General features: G+C 56.2%; 1 protein-coding gene across 1 annotated transcript; it reads right to left on the reverse strand.

Annotated features, from left to right (window-relative positions):
- Positions 1-48: 48 nt before the first annotated feature.
- Positions 49-17032, reverse strand: NMUR1 (neuromedin U receptor 1). The gene is made up of 3 exons (XM_042042173.1): positions 3967-17032; positions 2610-3506; positions 49-1396 (listed from the first exon to the last, which is right to left on the reverse strand). The coding sequence occupies exons 2-3, from the start codon at positions 3502-3504 to the stop codon at positions 993-995; spliced, it is 1299 nt and encodes a 432-aa protein (XP_041898107.1). The 5' UTR covers positions 3505-3506; positions 3967-17032; the 3' UTR covers positions 49-992.
- Between the last annotated feature and the right edge of the window lie 72 nt (positions 17033-17104).

Consider the following 17104-nt stretch of genomic DNA (forward strand, 5'->3'; position numbering starts at 1 on the left):
CATGCAGGGAGCAGACCTGGCTGTTGGGAGACACAACCAGTGCACAGCGCAGGCCAATGCTTTTTTTTAATTCTCAGTGAGGCTCAGCCCATACAGGGCAGGGATGGAGGAGGGCTCCCCACATTCCCCACAAGTACAGGTGACCACAGTGGGCAGAGGAAGAGGAGATTGGCACCCACCACATGCTGGTCAGAGACGGGAGAGGGGAGCATATTCATGCGACACAGTCACGGAGCCTTGGCACAACAGGCAGTCTGGAGATCCCTTTGTCCCGTATTTTCCCCCCACAGACTCCAGCTCTGGAGGGAGCAGCCATGCTCCTTCCCTTGCCCTCAAAGGGCTGGGAATGCAGGGCATGAGAAAGGCTGGGAGCAAGGAGCTGTACCAGCACCCTGCAGCCAGGCACCACTGAAGAGATGTGCCAGAAAAATCAGGGTCACATTGGTGCCAGACAGCCCTGAAGAAGTCTTCAAGGGAAAAGGCACCCACAGACCATTTTTTCCCCACTCCATCCCGTGTAAACCTCTCCCAGTCCCTTGGGTCTCAGCCCAGGTGCAAGCACCTCTCAGGGCACCCATCCATCTCTGTGTCCCAAAACAGCCTGGGGTGCCTGAAACCCTGACTCCAGCACCTGGGGGCTCACCCCACTGGGCCAGGAGGGATGGAATGTTTTTGGGGATTGCTGGCATATCCCTGACATAGAAGTCAGCTGTCCCCACACCACAAAGGATGCCCTGGCCTTGGCCAGGCCTGGTGCTGAGGACAGTAGGATGCATTACAATGCATGCAGACCACAGCAAGGCCACTGCCACTGTGTCCCTGGAGCAGTGCTGCTGATACAACCAGCCTTTCCATCCCAGTGGGACAGCACAGAGAGGCAGCGATCCCTCCATCACTCCTGCCTCGCTCCCTACCACAGGATGAGTGCCACAGTCAGATGGATGCTGGTGGTGAGGAAGGCTGGTCGCAGTCCTTCCCTGTCCTCCCACTCTTCAGCAGAGGGACACTGCGTGGGTGGTGGCCTGGCCCCTGTCCATGTCCTCCAGCTCGTACTCCTTGGCGTCAGAGAGGGGCAGCCCGCTGGTGCCTGGCAGGGGCTCGCACTCGGTGCTGCGGGTGATCGTGCGGGTGACGCTGGGCGAGTACTTCCGTGCCCACGGCGGGCGGTGGCCGGGGTGGCACATCACCTCCTTGAACATCTCCCGGAAGCGGGTGGACATCAGGTTGTAGAGGATGGGGTTGGCAGCCGAGCTCAGGTAGAAGAAGACACCTGAGATGATGTGGACATACTGGAACATGTGGAGCATGTTGCTGGTCCAGGTGGAGACAAAACTCCAGACAAGGCGGTCAGTGTGGAAGGGAGCCCAGCAGATCCCAAACACCACCACCAGCACAACTGTGGGGAGATGAGGAGCTGGTGTTACTGGGGGGATAGGGATTACCAACCCCACAGAGACCCCCAGTCCCTGGCCAAGCACCGCCCTCTTTCAGCTTTGGCCATAGCAAAGAAGCATTAGAGAGAGGAAGAACGAGAGGGGAAAGGTCCCCTCAGTGCCTTCTGGACTTGCCATGGAAGGGCTGGAGGTCTGGACAGGATCTCCTCCCTCCATCTCCTGCCAGTGCTACTCCAGGTACTTCTGTGCTGCGCCTCTCCACTCCTCATGAGGCAGGCAGCTGGCTCTGTCACAGCCATGCAGCACAGCTGGGGGATTCCCCTGTTTGCATCCAGCCTCTGGGAACCTGCCACCTTCACCAGCAAAGTCCAAGGAGCAAGAGCTATTTGAGACCTTTCCTTGTGCTCTGGTTTTGGTTTTGTTTTTTTATAACCCAGCTCTGCTGATGGAAAGGAAAGGGTGTAGGTATGTATATGTACAGGTAGTCCTGGGGTCCTCTGCCATACCCATGCCACAATGCATCTCTGTGGCACATGGGGACAGGTCCCCCCTTTGTCCCCAGCCCAGCCCAAGTGCCATGGAAAGCAGAGTTACCACTTGTCTGGGATGTGGCAGAAAAGCAGCCCTGGCCCTGCCGTTGGACTGGGCTGGGCAATCTGCCATTGCTATGCTATCATGGGACTAGGAGCGTGTGGAGGTCAGCATGCTGGGAGAGGCAGCTACCCATGGGCAGCCAGTTCCCACTCCTGGGAAGGGGGCCAGAGGCTCTGGGAGCTGTGCTGGGGAGGGGAGCAAGAGTGAAGAGCAGTGGGAAAGAGGATGTTTCAATCCAGCCTTGGGTCATTGCCCACAGAGGCTGTGGGGCTGGGCAGAAGTGCTGCCCTTCTGGGAAACCCCACCACTGCCACCAGCATTTGAGGTCTGGGTGGAGGGACAGGGAGTGAGTTCCCCCATCCCAGCCCACCTCCTTTCCCTTTCTCACCCTGCACTTCACTCAAGGAGGGCTTGGTGGGAGCTGGCACAAGCAATCCTCACCGCTGGACCAGAATCACCAGATCTGCCTTTGCCCCAACACCCCCCAAGCCAGACCCACAACCTCGGGGATGACCCAGCCTCAGTGTTCTGGACTGTCCATGACTCAGTTTCCCCCCAGCACCCTCCCAAAACAGCCTTGGGAGATAGTCCCTGGCTCTGCCATCCCCAGCACTGACTCACACAGCATCTTCGTGACCTGCCTCCTCTTGACTTTCTTCTGCCCCTGGGTGTTGTGGCAGCTGCGGCTGCTGCTGGTCTTGGCTCCCAAGGCTTCCAGCATCTTTTCTTTCTTGAGCTGCAGGCCAATAAGAAGGTAGAGGACACTGATGGTCCCCATGGGCAGGAAGAAGAAGATGATGGTGGTGATCTGGATGACGAGATTGTAGGTCAAGCGTGGCTTCACCAGGGTGCAGATCTCTGAATCAGGCACCCGCCCCCGTCCTGGCACGTAGAGAGGCTGCAGCCCATGGAGGCTGGTGTTGGGGATGGAGCAGATGACTGACAAGACCCAGATGGTGACAATGACCCTCTTGGCATGGTTCCTGGTCACCACGTACTTGGCTTTGAGCGGGTGTACCACAGCGATGTAGCGCTCCACACTCAGGGCCGTGACGTTGAGGATGGAGGCAAAGCAGACGGCCTCAAAGAGCAGCGTCTTGAAGTAGCAGCCGCTGGCCCCCAGCAGGAAGGGGTAGTTGCTCCACATGTCATACAGCTCCAGTGGCATCCCCAGCAGCAGCACCAGCAGGTCAGACACAGCCAGGCTGAACAGGTAGTAGTTGGTGGGTGTCCTCATGAACCGGTGCCGGAGGATGACGATGCAGGTGAGCGTGTTGCCCACAGCCCCCACCAAGAAGATCAGCAGGTAGACGACACAGACTGGCACAAAGAAGTTGGACCGTCGAGGTCCCAGGTACTTATCCCGCAGCTGCTCCTCTGTCAGGTTGGCATCCTTAGGGTCGAACAAGGTCTCTGGGTGAGTCCTGTTGCTGAGATCAGGGCTGATGGGCTCCACAGGGAAGTCTTGCTGGGGCAGGGGGAACTCAGAACTGGAGCAGTTGACATAGGGATTCATGGCTGTGGAGAGATGGAGAGGTTTGCGGGATGCTTTCCCAACTTCTCTGCTCCCCCTGCTCCCACTGTCCCTCTCCCCACTGATGCCAGGATGCTGCTAATCACCAGGGCTCTGCACTCTCGTATCCATCCTGCCCCAGCCACAGCCTTTCCTTTGGGAAACCACACAAAATCTCCACCTAACCTCCCTCCAGGGCTCCCAAGTGCTTCTTGCCCCATTTCCCATCTGAAAATAACCCTGGCAGCTCCCCAGTCCACCTTAGGCCCTTTGCCCCATCATCAGGGGAATGTCAGCAGGGCTGTCCTCTTTTCCTGCTCTGTAAGCAGAGCAGGATACAGCCCCAAAAAGCCAGCCCCAAAAATCACTCCTGGCCGCAATTCTACCAGCTATGTAGAAGGGCTGGCAGGGCAACCATAAAACAACTAGAGGGAAAATTGATTTTCCAGCAGGATGAGGACTTACAGCTTGTTGGGAAACTCCAGATGAACGCTGAGGTCCCACCACCCCTGCGCCGGACAGGGTCAGGCTGGGGAGGGAGCGTGGGAGGGTATGGAGACTTCACTGCCTTAAGAGGCAGGCAAATGAAATCCTGCCGCTGCTTTCCCCTCGGAGCTCAGCTCGGAGAAGCCGCCTGCCTTTATTCACCTTCTCCCTCTTGTCCGCTGTCAGCTGAGAGGCTGGAGGGTGAGCCGGGGGTGTGCCAGGGGCTTCCTTTCCCGCCGCTGGCCAAGCAAATCGCGGTGCCGAGACCCTGCCCCTGCCAGGGGCTGGCTCGGCTGGCTCCTTATCTACAAAGCAGCACTGCCAAAAAGCTGCCCTTCAGAGAGAGGAAATAACGTTAAGGTAATAAACTCTATTGACTCTGAGAGTCCCAGGGGAGGGCGGCACAGGCGTCTCCTGCCCCTCCGGCAGCCTTCGCAACTCCGGCATTTGTCATTTGCGTGGCCTCGGTGGTGAGTAAAGCATCGATCAGCCCCGCGGCCGCCCCAGCACTGTCCGGCACGGGAGCCTGTGCTGCACCCGCTTGTCCGGGATCATCTCGGGAAATGCAAGATGGACCCAGCGGCTTCCTGAGGTCTCCCCACTTATAGATGTGCAATCCCTGGGTCACCCGAATCACTCCCCCGTGAAGCAGGTGGCTCCCGCCGGCTCCTGTCACACTTGGGTGCGGGGAAGTTGTTGAGCTCGCAGCATCGCCCCGTGCTCCGCGTCCGGCTCAGCTCCCTGCCCGTGTCCCGTCTCTGTCCGCGCTCCCGCCTGCCCTCCGTGCTGGCAACCTGTGCTGACACCCCCGTCCCGGGGGACGCTCCTGCTTTGCGCAGACCCGCGCACACACGCACAGAAATGCACACACACAGACCCACTCACGGTTCCTGAGCCCCTCGGACGCGTGTCAAGGCTGCGTGTCCCCGCTCCGCCCGCGGCTCCTCTCCCCTCCACGCGCTGGACCGGTCCGAGACCCGCCCGGAGCCCAGGGGCTCCCCCTCCGCCTGCGGTGGCCAAGGGCTGGCGGCTGCGGGGCGGGGGCTCCCCGGCTTCGGGCTCTCCAGCCCCGCAGGTGAGGAGGAGGCGGCGGAGGATGCGGGGTCGGCTGCGCATCGTTCCCCCGCTCCGTGCGATGGCGGCGGGCACTGCCAGCCGGCGGGACGGGACGGGGAGGCACCCCTGGGCACACGGACACGCGCCGGTCCCTTCATCCCCTCCGAGGGTGGCAGGGCGCAGGTGGACCCGGTTCCCCCCAGGGATGACATCTTGAAGGGCTCCGGCATCCCGGGACCCACCTACTTCAGCCTGTCCCAGCAGCATCCCACCCTGCACAGAGTCCGAGCTGAGCAGGATGGAGCTGAAAGAGCCCCAGCAGGGCTGAATTCGAGCAGGCAGTACAGGGATCTTGGAGAAGGAGCCTGGAGAGACCTGCCAGGAGAGACCTGCCGCAAGTCCCACGCTCCCCGCTCCCACCCGGGCTGAGCCCCAGCACAGCTCACTGCACTGCAGAGCCCGGTGCTTGTGGCCAGGATGTGAGGAGCTACCTGGATCTGGTGGCCGCCAGCACCAGGACACAGCCCCTGGGGTCCTGCACGCCCCAATCCTCCTCCTGATGCCAGAGCACGCAACAGATAGAGCAGTACCCCTCACTCCTCGATGATTTTGCTCAAAGAAATTCCAGAGCAGGCAAGGGATGACAGAACAAGACCAGCAAAGCCCTGACCTGGCCCTACCTCTGCTCCCTGCAGCAAACAAGCACCAAGCAGAGGGGAGCTGGCAGAGCGAACATGCCAAGGGCAGGTCAGTGGCTGCCCTGAGCCTTGACTTTCCTCAGGAGACCATCTTTTTCCCCAGAGGAGAAGAACTGCTGAAGCCAAAGGCCTGGAGGGTAAATGACTGTAAACAAGACATTACTCAAGGGAAGAAATCAACAAGCTGGAAACAGTGTCTGAAACTGGGAGGGAGAAGGAGAAGAGTTGCTGCCTGGTCCTATGGAAGTCAGGAAATGAAACTTCATCCCCTCCGGGGATGGAGACACAGTAAAACAGGGGATTATGGCAAAGTGCTGGTGACAGCTGGGACAGGACACAGGGACAGCAGCCGGATGATGCTGGCAGGGGCTCAGCAGGGCAGTTTCGGCAGATGCCAGGATGGGTCACAGTGCCAGGGAACTGGCACGTTGCAGGTCACAGCCCCTGGGTGGCAGAGCCACAAACAGTAAGCGATGAGGCAGGGACTGCTGTCCCTGCCTCCAGATTGTGCACAGGCTGTTTTCCCTGGGGGATGCCCGAGGCAGGGAACAGATCTGTGCCATTGCAGATGCAGGTTGGGCTGCACCACTGAGGCACAAGGAGCCTCAGCATGAGCCCACTTCGGGGATTGCAACATGGAAAGAAGCATCCCAGGAAATCTCGCTCCCTTCCATTCCTCAATTGTCTCCCTCTGTTTTCTGACTGCCCTGATGAGCACAGTCACACACAGTCAGCTCCCAGCACAGTGCCAGGTGCTCTCAGAGCTCTCTGCACTTACACAGCCATCTCCCCGTCCTTGGGGCAGAGGCTGTTCCCTGCATGCAGCCACAATCCTCCCACCCAGCTTGCTCCTCATCCCTGTCTAGGCTTTGCCTCAAGGCAGTCCCTGGGGAGCCTCCTGAGCTCTGCACCTCTGTCCTTGTCCCTGTAGGGATCCCCATGGCTCACATGTCCTGCACTCCTGGGAGGATGAGGGGATGTCTGCTGGAACTGGGGTGTTTGGAGGTTGCTTGGATTGGAGCAAAGCAATGGAGATGTTGCTGAGCTCTTGACAAACTTCAACATCTGTTTCCCTGAAGCCTCCTTTCCTTGCTGAGGACAACAGGCATGTAGGAAGGATGGTTTGCAAGGAGCAAGGACAAGACAAAGCTTTGTTCAGTCAGAGCTGAACCACGAGTCCATCCATTACCACCAGGCTGTCAGATCCTGGCCTCCAGGTGGTGGCAGACCTCTCTCTCCCATTCACAGCCCCAGTTTTTCTGGGACACCAGAACCACGGGACATAGGATCCTTCTCCCTTTGCTCCCTGTTTCCTTCATCATTCACATCAGCCTGTTGGAGCATCCCACATAACTGGGGCCTCAACAGCTGCTCCCACACCACCTGCAGTCATATCTCTCTGGGAAGAGTTGGCAGCTCTCAGGGACTGACTGGGCATCACTTCTTTCCCTTGGATCTGTCTCTTCCTGCATCCCACCTCTAAGTCCTCGCAAATCTAACAGTCCTTTAGAATGATCCATTCTCTCTTTCAATTTTCTCATAAACCAAATGACCAGGAGGTGACAACCCCTCTTCCTCTACTGCTCCCCTACTGCTTCGAAGAGGGTAAACTGCACATAGGAACATGATCCTTCAGCCTGTTCCCCTTATCAGGTATTTTATTATATTAACCCTACCTGGGAAGGTAGTGGGGGGATGGCCAGCTGCACACCAAAATCTGCTCCTCCTCATGGTCTGTCAGCCACAGCTCAGCCCTCTCTGTGGCCAGAGCACCTCTGGGTTAGGCTGGAAGAAGACAAGCCATGGCACCCATGAGGCTCCCTTTGTAACCCCAATTCCAGTCTTCCTCCTGCTCCCTGCTCTACACCCATCCCTCCCAGAGGGCCAGCCAGGGCAGAGGTTGTCCCTGCTGGCAGCTGGGTCCCCCCATGAGTGGGTTAAGGCTGCCACACAGAAGCTGAGCAAGGCCAAACTCTGAGGAGAATTAAGAAGCCAAAAGAGAAGGAAAACCTCAGTTTCAAAGCTCAAGAGGCACAGCCCTAATAACCAACTGCATCCACTTCTGGCTCTTTTCAAGAGGGCATCACAGAGGAATTGCAGGACAGCCCAGCACAGCCTTGTAGAGCTGCCTGTGCTCCGTCCCCATTTCTTCCCACGCTTTGCAGATTTAATTAACACCCTCTAGTTCCAAACACAAAAAGCCACCAAGCCACAGAGTGACATTGCATCCAAGAGGGAAACTGAGGCACAGACAGTCCCTTGTCCATGCCATCCTGCATCAGGCAAGAGCCCCTGGGGTGCATTCTTCTGTCACAGAAGGAAGCAGATAAGCAGCCCCTTCTCAGTGTATTGCTGCAGCAAATTTTCCAGGGCAGGGATAGCCAGCATTGACAGAACAGGGCCATTAAGCTTTTGGGCAAGAATGAATGCTCTCCCCTTGGACAGTAAGCAAATCTTTTAGCCATGCAGATGTAAAAGGGGCTTCTCTTCCTGCTGGGACCTGCCTACTCAAAGTTGCCCCTCTCTGGTCACCTGGAGATTACATGCCTAGAGGATACATTTCAGAGAGCAGGAGAATGCTTTTTTCAGACCTCAAGGCCAGGAAGGGCCACTCAAACTCACAGGGCACCAAACAGGCCCAGATCTGAATAATTTTGCACAGACAGGTCAGTGAGGTGGCCTTTTCAAAGCAGCCCTGCTGTGATTTACCCAGCAGAGCCCACCCACCCATCCTTGTCTGCGTTGGACACTCTCCCATAATAATTTTTTAGCCATCACTATCCTGTGTATTTCTACTCACTAACTCTCCAGAGGGCTTTTTCATTGTGTAACAGCTGTACCCATTCCCAAAAATCTCACCTCAGCATTTTAGCCTCCTCCTCCCCTCTCACACAGCCTAAGCAGGTGACATCTTAAGCTCTCACAATAGTGGCAGCTGTTTCTAGATCTCCAACTCCCATTTTCTGAGTTGGTCATAAACTGGCTAGCACCTTTTCCAGAGTGCAGGCATCTGGTAAAGGAACAGCAAGGAGCCTTTGCTCCCCTGGGACAGCTAGCCATGTTCCTATGGGATGCAGGGCTGGTGCCCTACTCACAGCCTGGAGTTTCTCCCTGCAACAACTTCTGTTATTAGAGCCCCACAGCTCATCTGAGAAGTAGCTGGGGAGGGACATTTCTCCTCCACCTCAAACAAAGCTGAAAGAAGGAAGAATAAAGAAAAAAAAAAAAGACCATTTCAATATTCACTGGGATAAAAGCAATCAGCTTTCTAAGGAACAGCTTATGTCCCCTGGGTCTGCTGAGGGGACAGGGAAGGCAGGCACTCTATGAGCAGGTATTCAGGCTCCATGGCAACCATAATTTTGCTAATCAGGGCCAGCACAGACTTGAAGTACCTTTTCACCTGGCAGGAGCACTGGGCTTTTGCCATTAGGCTGAGTTATCCAGGGGTGCTGCCTTGGCCATGTCCTCTGGGCAGTGATGGAATTGGATGAGGGCTGGCTGCAGCCCAAGGCATCCTGAGAACAATCTGCACAGTTCCAACTCTGTGCCCTCCATCCAGCAGGAGGCTGGGGACCGTGTTTTTCTACTGAGGTCAGAATGAATCACCCAAGATCAAAAAAGAATCGGGTTATTTCACCCCAGGTTGTGGATGTGTCTGTTGGCCAGGGCTTTGCTAATAGCACACTGTTTTCCTGTCTCCCCCTCGCCACCTCTTTCAGCTCCTGTTTGATGCTGCTCTATGGCACCACACAGGGTCAGAGGTGGCAGAGCCAACACTGGCATTGCAACCAGTAATAGAGATGGCATTTTGTACCTGGAGATGACAAATGCAGCTGCAAGAAGAAGGGGGTGTCTTGTGGCCCTCAGTCTCACAGAAAGGACACAGTAAGCTACCACTATATTTTCCTTAACCTGAACAATCCAGGCTTGGGGAGGAGGAGAAGTAGACCAGGGCAGGTCCCAGGGCTGCAGCAGAGTGCTCTGGCAGCCCCAGGAGCAATAAGCAAGCTGTGATGGAAATCCCTCGTCCTGGCTGAAATCTGCTCTATGACAAAGCTGTGGCACACTCGGTGGGCAGGAGGGACTCAGCACCTGGCCAAACCAGCTCTGCCTTTCTTCAGCAGCAGAGCCAAGCCAGGGGACACCCAAAGGAGCATTTTTCCAGCTGAAAACATCCTGGCCAACACATAATGATCTTAGGACCACCTCAGCTACAGCAAGTCCATCTCCAAAATACATTTAAATGGAGCACTGGTCTAGGGCATTTTACCAAGCACCAAGAAGTCAATTTATGGCTTTGTTACTTTCTAAGTCTCCTCCTTTTTGAGTTATCAAAAATATGTAACTACATGGCACAGCACAGGGATGGCCTCTCTCCCCTCCCCTTGGTTCAGAGCCACTTGGCACTCACAGGTTGATTTATGGTGCCCCCCAGGTCTCCCAGGGACTTATTGCCAGGACTTGTTACATCTCCCACTGGGCCATGGTAGATATTAATTCCCTGCCTATACACAGCTCTCAGCACCCAATTCATGTCTTTAAATGTGTCTGGGAAGAGGCTTTCAGCTGGAAGGAAAAAGAGCTGCTCAAGCTCTGCAAAACCTCATTTGCAAAGAGCACCGGGTGAGGAAATGACATCTCTGTGGTGGGATCCCATTTGCCACGTCGTGACTCACTCTCCAAGTCAAGATCAAAACCTCCAGTCATAAAGAAACTCCTATCAGCTACAACAGTATCCCAATGAAACACAAGCATGGCAGCAAATGGAGATGCAGGATAGAGAGGGAAACTCACCACAGGGTCCGCAGCACTTTCACATGAATTTATTTGCAAATGAGCATCTCTGGCATGGAACAGGGCTGAGGGGCAGCACCATGGGGATGGCAGGGATGAGGGCTGCTATGACAGCCTTGTTCTTCATGCTGACACCCCCAGATGCCAATTTAATCATCACATTAATGACACCATTAATTTATGGTGACAAATAGTTCTTTGTTCTTTGCAGTGCAACAGCTGGCAACTGGGGAGGGTGGGAGCATCTTACACTGGTTGCTGGCACTTTTGCTGCTTCACTGGGAGAAAAAAGGGCTGGAGTGCATCTTCCCTATGCAAGGATACCACACTCTGCTCCATGTCCTGTGACAGGATTTTACTCTAAGCCTCACCTTCCAGGTACCAATAAACTTCAGGGCTGTACTTTTCCACTCTTGTTTTGCACCTAAAAAAAAAATCAACTAAAAAAAAGTGGGACACGTGCACAGACTTTCATTTTTTCTGCCAGAAAGTTTATGCTGCCCATAGAGAGAATTAAAGCTCAAAGAACATCATGAGCTCTCAGAGGTGACAATGTGGAAACTTCAGCATGAATGAAAGTTTCCTGAGCCCCAGGAGGAAGAAAACATGCCACAAATGTGAGTAAACAGCCTGAAATACTCTGCCCACTGAAAGAAGAAATCTAGCAAATTGGTGGCAAGGCTCATCTCCAGGCAGAGACAGCAAATGGCACCTGAATTTGTGAGACAGCTGCCAGCAGTGCCACTGTGTCAGAGAACAGGGGATGCACAGGCTCCGGTGGATCCAGCCCCTCCAGAAACTTGTGGTGTTTTGGTGCCAGCAAACTGGAGCTGGATACGAGGAGAGCTCCCCAGTGAGCTCCCAGTTCCTTGTGTAACCTTTCCCTTTGGTCCAGGGAAAAGGGACCATCACAGAGGCCAGGGAGACTGAAGCACCAGGAGTCTGATTTTTGCTGTGGGATGAATCAGATATATGACACTGGATGGGCAAGAAGCAGAAATGTGAGAAATGCCACAGCCTGGGCTTTCCAGAGGGCTCACCTGCGCTTCCCAGGGCTGTTGGCATCACCTCACTCCCTCCAGCAGTGAGCAGAGGTCACTCAGTGTGGCATGTGATGGGCTGAACAAGAAGCCACAAGGCCAAGTCGTATCAGCCTAGTTATGGTGTGATAGGCAGTGATGGGGACACGGGCACTAACAGGTTAACCAGACAGATGCGGGGTGGCAGGTCCAAATGACACCCACCCTGGGGGACCACAGCAAGACTCCAGAGTCATCCTGCCATTAATTGAGACCAGGGGATGGAACACAATAAGGGATGGCATTTTTCTCTAAGTGCAGGGATAGAGACGAGAGACTCTCAGCCTGATTTTCACACTCTGCAGGAAATGGGAAGGAATAATTAAACATCCCACCTGCATCCACTAAGGATAATCCCAAACCCACATCTCACAAGCATAGCAGGTCCAGCCAGTCCAGTTGCCCTCTCCAGCAGGATGGTGGTGACTGGGTGAATGCCATGAGGCTGGCACAGTCATACTGTAGGAAAACTCCAGTGCTGTCCAGTACAACATGCTCCCAAACCAGGGAACAGGCTCTGGCATGGCAGCACAGCTCTGCTGCCACCACCTTTCAAGCCTGGAGACAGAACCATCTCCCCCCTACCCCATTAGCTCTTTGTCCAGGCTTCCCACAGCCCTTTTATAGTCCTGGCACCACCCACACCTGGGCCAGGCTGGACAGCACCTGGGAAAGGATGGGCTGGGTTAACCCTACACTTGCCAGCCACCTAATGCCACCCTCACCAGCAGCTCTAGAGGAGAGGGTTGGGGACAGCTGTGCATCCACATGTTTAAACTGTCCTGTCCTACACCATCCCACCAGTTCACTCTCCTATGCCTCAGTTTCCCTTTGCATTCCTGCCTGCCACAGCAGTTCTAAGGAAATTCCTGTTTTCTCCTCTCTTCCCTCCTTGGGGTGTTTCCCAGATGGACAGGCAACTTTCCCCATCTCAGCTGTCTCACCACAAGGCTTGGCACATGCACACCCTGCTTCCAGCATCTCTGGGACTGCTGTGAAGAGTCTGGGGCACAAACTCAACCCATAGAAGTGTTTTCCCCCTGATGGCCACGATGGGATTTCCCAGCCAGGCTTGGTGGCCTCCCACAAGTGTCTTGGCCTCTGGTTGCTTCTATGCCCCAAAGTCCCGAAGAGCTGAACATTTTCAGCCACTTCACCAGGAAGTCCCAATTAAACGCCAGGTCTGGCTGGGATTTCCTCTCCTTGTCTGTGCCAGACTGCTCTGGCAGCAGTGCTGAGTAGTAGCCTGGCACTGTCTGCCTGGATTTGGCCCAGATCCACTTATTCCATGATTTTCCCTGGCCCACAGCCTCTCTACTTCTTGTTGACACTGAGGCAGCCTCCTGCTTTCAGCCCCAGCCTCTGACGTGCCCAAAATTTCCCTCATGCAGGGCAAGAGCTGGAGCCCCCAGACCTCCTGGCTGACGCAGAAAGCAGCAGCTTTCAGTGGAAAGCAGGAACTGGAGAGGACTTCGGTAGATTAGACACATGGTCAAAATGTGGCACCTAATTCACTCAGGACAGGTTTAAATCCCCTTCCACATGCCTGCCACTAATGATGGGCTTCAAATAAACAAGCAAATGCTGGGCAAATGGGAGGGACTTTCCTCTGACATCATGCAGCATTGCCTGCGATATTTCTTCTCTCTCTCTCCACCCATCTCCCATCCCCATCTGGCAGGTTATTTCCATCCTGCTCCCTTTTCCCACCAACAATATGTCCAACAGTACCCACACCTGTGGAACGACGAGGTGTGAACGGGAAATCTTCTGGTGCAATGCCACGAGCTCCATTCCAAAAGCACCAGGAGCATCTTTTCAAACCCTCCTTTTCTGGTGCTTTGCGTCTGCATTAATTTAGGGTAATTACATCCACCACAAAGTGATCACAGCAGAGAGGCTTCACCCTGCTCTGAGTTTGGACGTGGTGTTGGGTGATGGTTTGAACTGGGCGACATCCACTTGCCAGAGCGGTGATTCGGGGCTGCCCCAAGCTCTGGGAACACCCTCTTTGTTGCCACAGCCGCTGTTTTCCGACATATCCGGTCTCAAATTACCTGCACAGGCGCCTGGGCTGGAGGAGAGCTCTGGCAGGCGGTGCAGCCCCCGGGACAGGGATGGCCCACGGAGGGACAGACACGCAGGGTTTCTCCCCGGGGTGTGTGGCGGCTGGAAGAAGATTTCGGGGCATTTGCAAAGCGCTCGGAGGGGCGGCAGTCCCCGTCTGCCTCCCCGGGCTGTGGCGTGTCCGGGCGGCCGCGCCCGCGATTCGCGTCCTTTGGGCTCCCTCTGGTGGGAACGCGTGGGAGCTCCGGCGCGTCCCGCAGCCGCGGGGCCACCGCGGGCCACCCCCAGGCCCCGCTGGCGTGGGGCTCCCGGGCAGGGCAGGCATTCGCCCGCACCCCCGTGCTGGGCCGGAGCGGTGGGGATCGCTGCTCACTGCAGCCCCCCGGGACACCCAAGGCTGGGCGCGGTGATGGGGCACCCATGGGATGTGCTGGGATGGTGATTCCCTGGGGAAAAGGGAGGCCTGGAGCACACCTGGGCTTGTCCATGGAGAGGTGTGCGGGATTTCCTGGAAAATAGGCAAGAAGGAATATGAAATGGATGTAAAATGTGGAGAGAGGTTTGCATGTGGCAGAGAGCCTCTGTTGAGACTTGGGGGACAGAGCAGGTTCCCCCCCAGTACCTTCATTCTTTCAATGTCTGGCCACTTGTGGTCATTTATTTTCCCCCTTTCCCTTGCCCAGGGGGCTTGGGGGATTCCTCATCAGATCAGCACGTATTTGACCCCTCAATGTAGTCACAATTTGGGGGTGGCCAGAGCAGGTGGGGTACAGCAATGGCGTTGATGGGTTGGGGAGGGAGGGCGCAGCACTGACAGCTGAGCAGGAGATCCAGACAGTGGGCAGGATTTTGGGAGACTTGGGACGGTGGGAGTGGGGCATAAAACCCTTCAGTGTTCGAGACAGCTTGGGAGAGCAGTGCTGCCAAGCTTGGTCTCTCCACCAGGGAAGGGGACAAGGGGTTCGTGCAAGTGTCGTGTGTCCACACGATGGCACCAGACCCGGAGCAGTGTCCCCAGCCACGGTGGCATGGCAAGACCTTGTCCCCGAGCCTTAGAGCTGTGTGATCCTGCACCTGGGAGCGATGATGGCTTTTTTGGCTGTGCCCCACTCGAGGGTAAGGGCTGTGCAACAGCTCCCTGCCAGCAGCTCCTCTCAGCATCCCTCCAGCTTTGGATGTTCCTGCTTTTGCTCCAGATGTAAAACAGGAGAGAAGTGTCTAAAACTTGATCCTTGTTTCTCTGCTTCATCCCCCGGTTTCATCTTGGGTCTCCTCTCTACAAGCCTCCCTGGCTCAGGTGTGCACAGAGCTACCCTGCCTGGCAGGGAATCCCTGTTCCAGGAGCAGAGCTTCCCACCTGTCCACCCTCCAGACAAACCACAGCCCCCCACCCTGGGAAAGAGGGAGGCAGGGGGTGGAGGAGGTGGATGCAGGGAAGATGGAGCTTGAGGGTCCTGCCTTGTCCTCAAGCAGCTGACAGGGCACCTGGGGGCTGCTCACTGGGGACCAGGATTCCTTTCTTGGGGTCTGGCAGATGAGGGCTTTGACCATCCTGTCCTGTCCCACAATAGTCCGAGTGAGGACCAGGAGACAGGCTGGAGCCCCACAGAGGGCTTGGGAGTGTAAGGACTGCAATAATTGTGACCCTACAAATACCTGGGTTAAATCACAGGCTCTGTGAGGGTCCCAGTGGATCCTGCACAAGCTCAGTGCCAGCAGGACTAACCCCCAAACCTCTCAGTGGGCAGTCAGGTTCTCCTCAATCCCCAGTGCAACCCTTTGCTCTGGACTGGCTGCTGCAGGCCAGGATTCCCTTGGCTACTTTACCTGATGACCTCTTCCCTAGGGAAACAGGATATCCTTCCTGTCCCTTCATTGCAGCCAGATTTTCCCCTGAGCCTCTCCCTATAAGGTATCTGAGGATCCTATTAGCAGAGGATAAGGCCACCAGAGGGGACTCTGAAGAGCCCAGAGTTGGCTCAGGGTCCCTCAGATGGAGCTCCTGCTCCTGCTTTGCCTACGTGCTTCGGCAGGGTGGGTGGGGGCTTTCTGCTGCTCTCAGCTTCACCTGCTGCCAGGTTTACACAGGCTTGGTGTGGAGTTTTCCTTGTGGTCTCTGCAGTGATCCAGGAGGTCCAACAGAGCAGCAGTGCACACAGTGCTCCCCTGCCATCGGCAGGACAGGAACGTGTCCCAGATATGGCTCTGAGCCCCCTCCACCCTCTGCTCCATCCCCCAGCCACAGCTCCAGCCACATCCCTCATCTCCACAACTTCAGCCGAAAGCCTTTGCCTGTTCTTTCCCCAGCTGCCCCTTTCCCTGGGGAGTCACCCAAGCTCCCCATCCCCATGTCCTCCATCCCTCCAGAGTCCTGCAGCCCCCCAGCCCTGGGAAGCTCAGCAGCTGTTGAACCAGCAGCGAGCCAAGATCCCGTCACAGCAAAGAGCCTCTTGGTGCAGCCTCACACTCCTCCATCTGCCTGCCTCCATCTGCCAGCTCTTGTCCTGCATCTTGGCTGGCAGCACCATGTGAGCAGCATCTGCCCCTTCCCATCCCTCTGTCCTCTCCATCCAGCCTGCACAGGATGGACATTTGGCTCAAAGGTCTCCACAAAGCTTTGGAAACAACACAGAGGCTGAGGGCTCACCAGGGTAAGGGAAGGCACTGCAGGACACACAGTTTGGCCAAACCCAGGGTTTCACCAAGAGATGCTGAGCTATTAACCCTGGGAAACCCCTTTCCCACTCAGCATTCTTAAGAGGGCTCAGGCCACATGTCCTGGCTTTCCCCATCTCCCTCTCTCCAACCAAGCTGGCTGCTGCCTGCCAGGCGTGGCTCTAAGTAGCTTTGGCTAAATCCCTGTCTGGAGGAAGCTGCTAATCCCTGTGGCTTCATGGCCAGCAGGATCACCTGAGTGGTCAGCAGCCTTGGGGGTGGCAGGGTGGAGGGATGGGACAGGTCCCCAGGGAAAAGGGGCAGTGAGTGGACATGCCTGCAGGAGCATGAGCAAAGCCACCGCGTGTGATGGTGCCTGGCCTGGCCGGGGTCCCAGAGCCAGTGGCAGGACAGGAGCAGGGATTTGTGCCTCGGAAGGAGCAGCTCCATCGCTTTCCACGGAGCAGATGTCAGGGCTTAGGAATAAATCGCCTCCAGCAGGAACACAAGCTGGGGAGATGTAAGACCCACGGCCTCCCAGTAGTGGCGGGGACTGGGACCAGAGCAGAAAACGGGCTGCAGCACCGGGACGTGGCTGAGCCCCCCCATTGCCCCCGTCCCTCCTGTGCCCACTCCCCACGGAGCCCAGCCCCACTGCGCCGGTTTCCACGGGGAAGCGCGTTTCCTGTGGAACGAGAGGACATTCCCGATGCAGGCAGCTTTTCCGCCAGGATTTCTAAAAATAAGATCTCGGGACAAGCCAAA

Source organism: Corvus kubaryi, unplaced genomic scaffold (assembly GCF_017639235.1).
Source record: "Corvus kubaryi isolate FWS band 111438036 unplaced genomic scaffold, C.kubaryi_AGA036_p1.0 37397, whole genome shotgun sequence".
NCBI classification, from domain to species: Eukaryota; Metazoa; Chordata; class Aves; order Passeriformes; family Corvidae; genus Corvus; species Corvus kubaryi.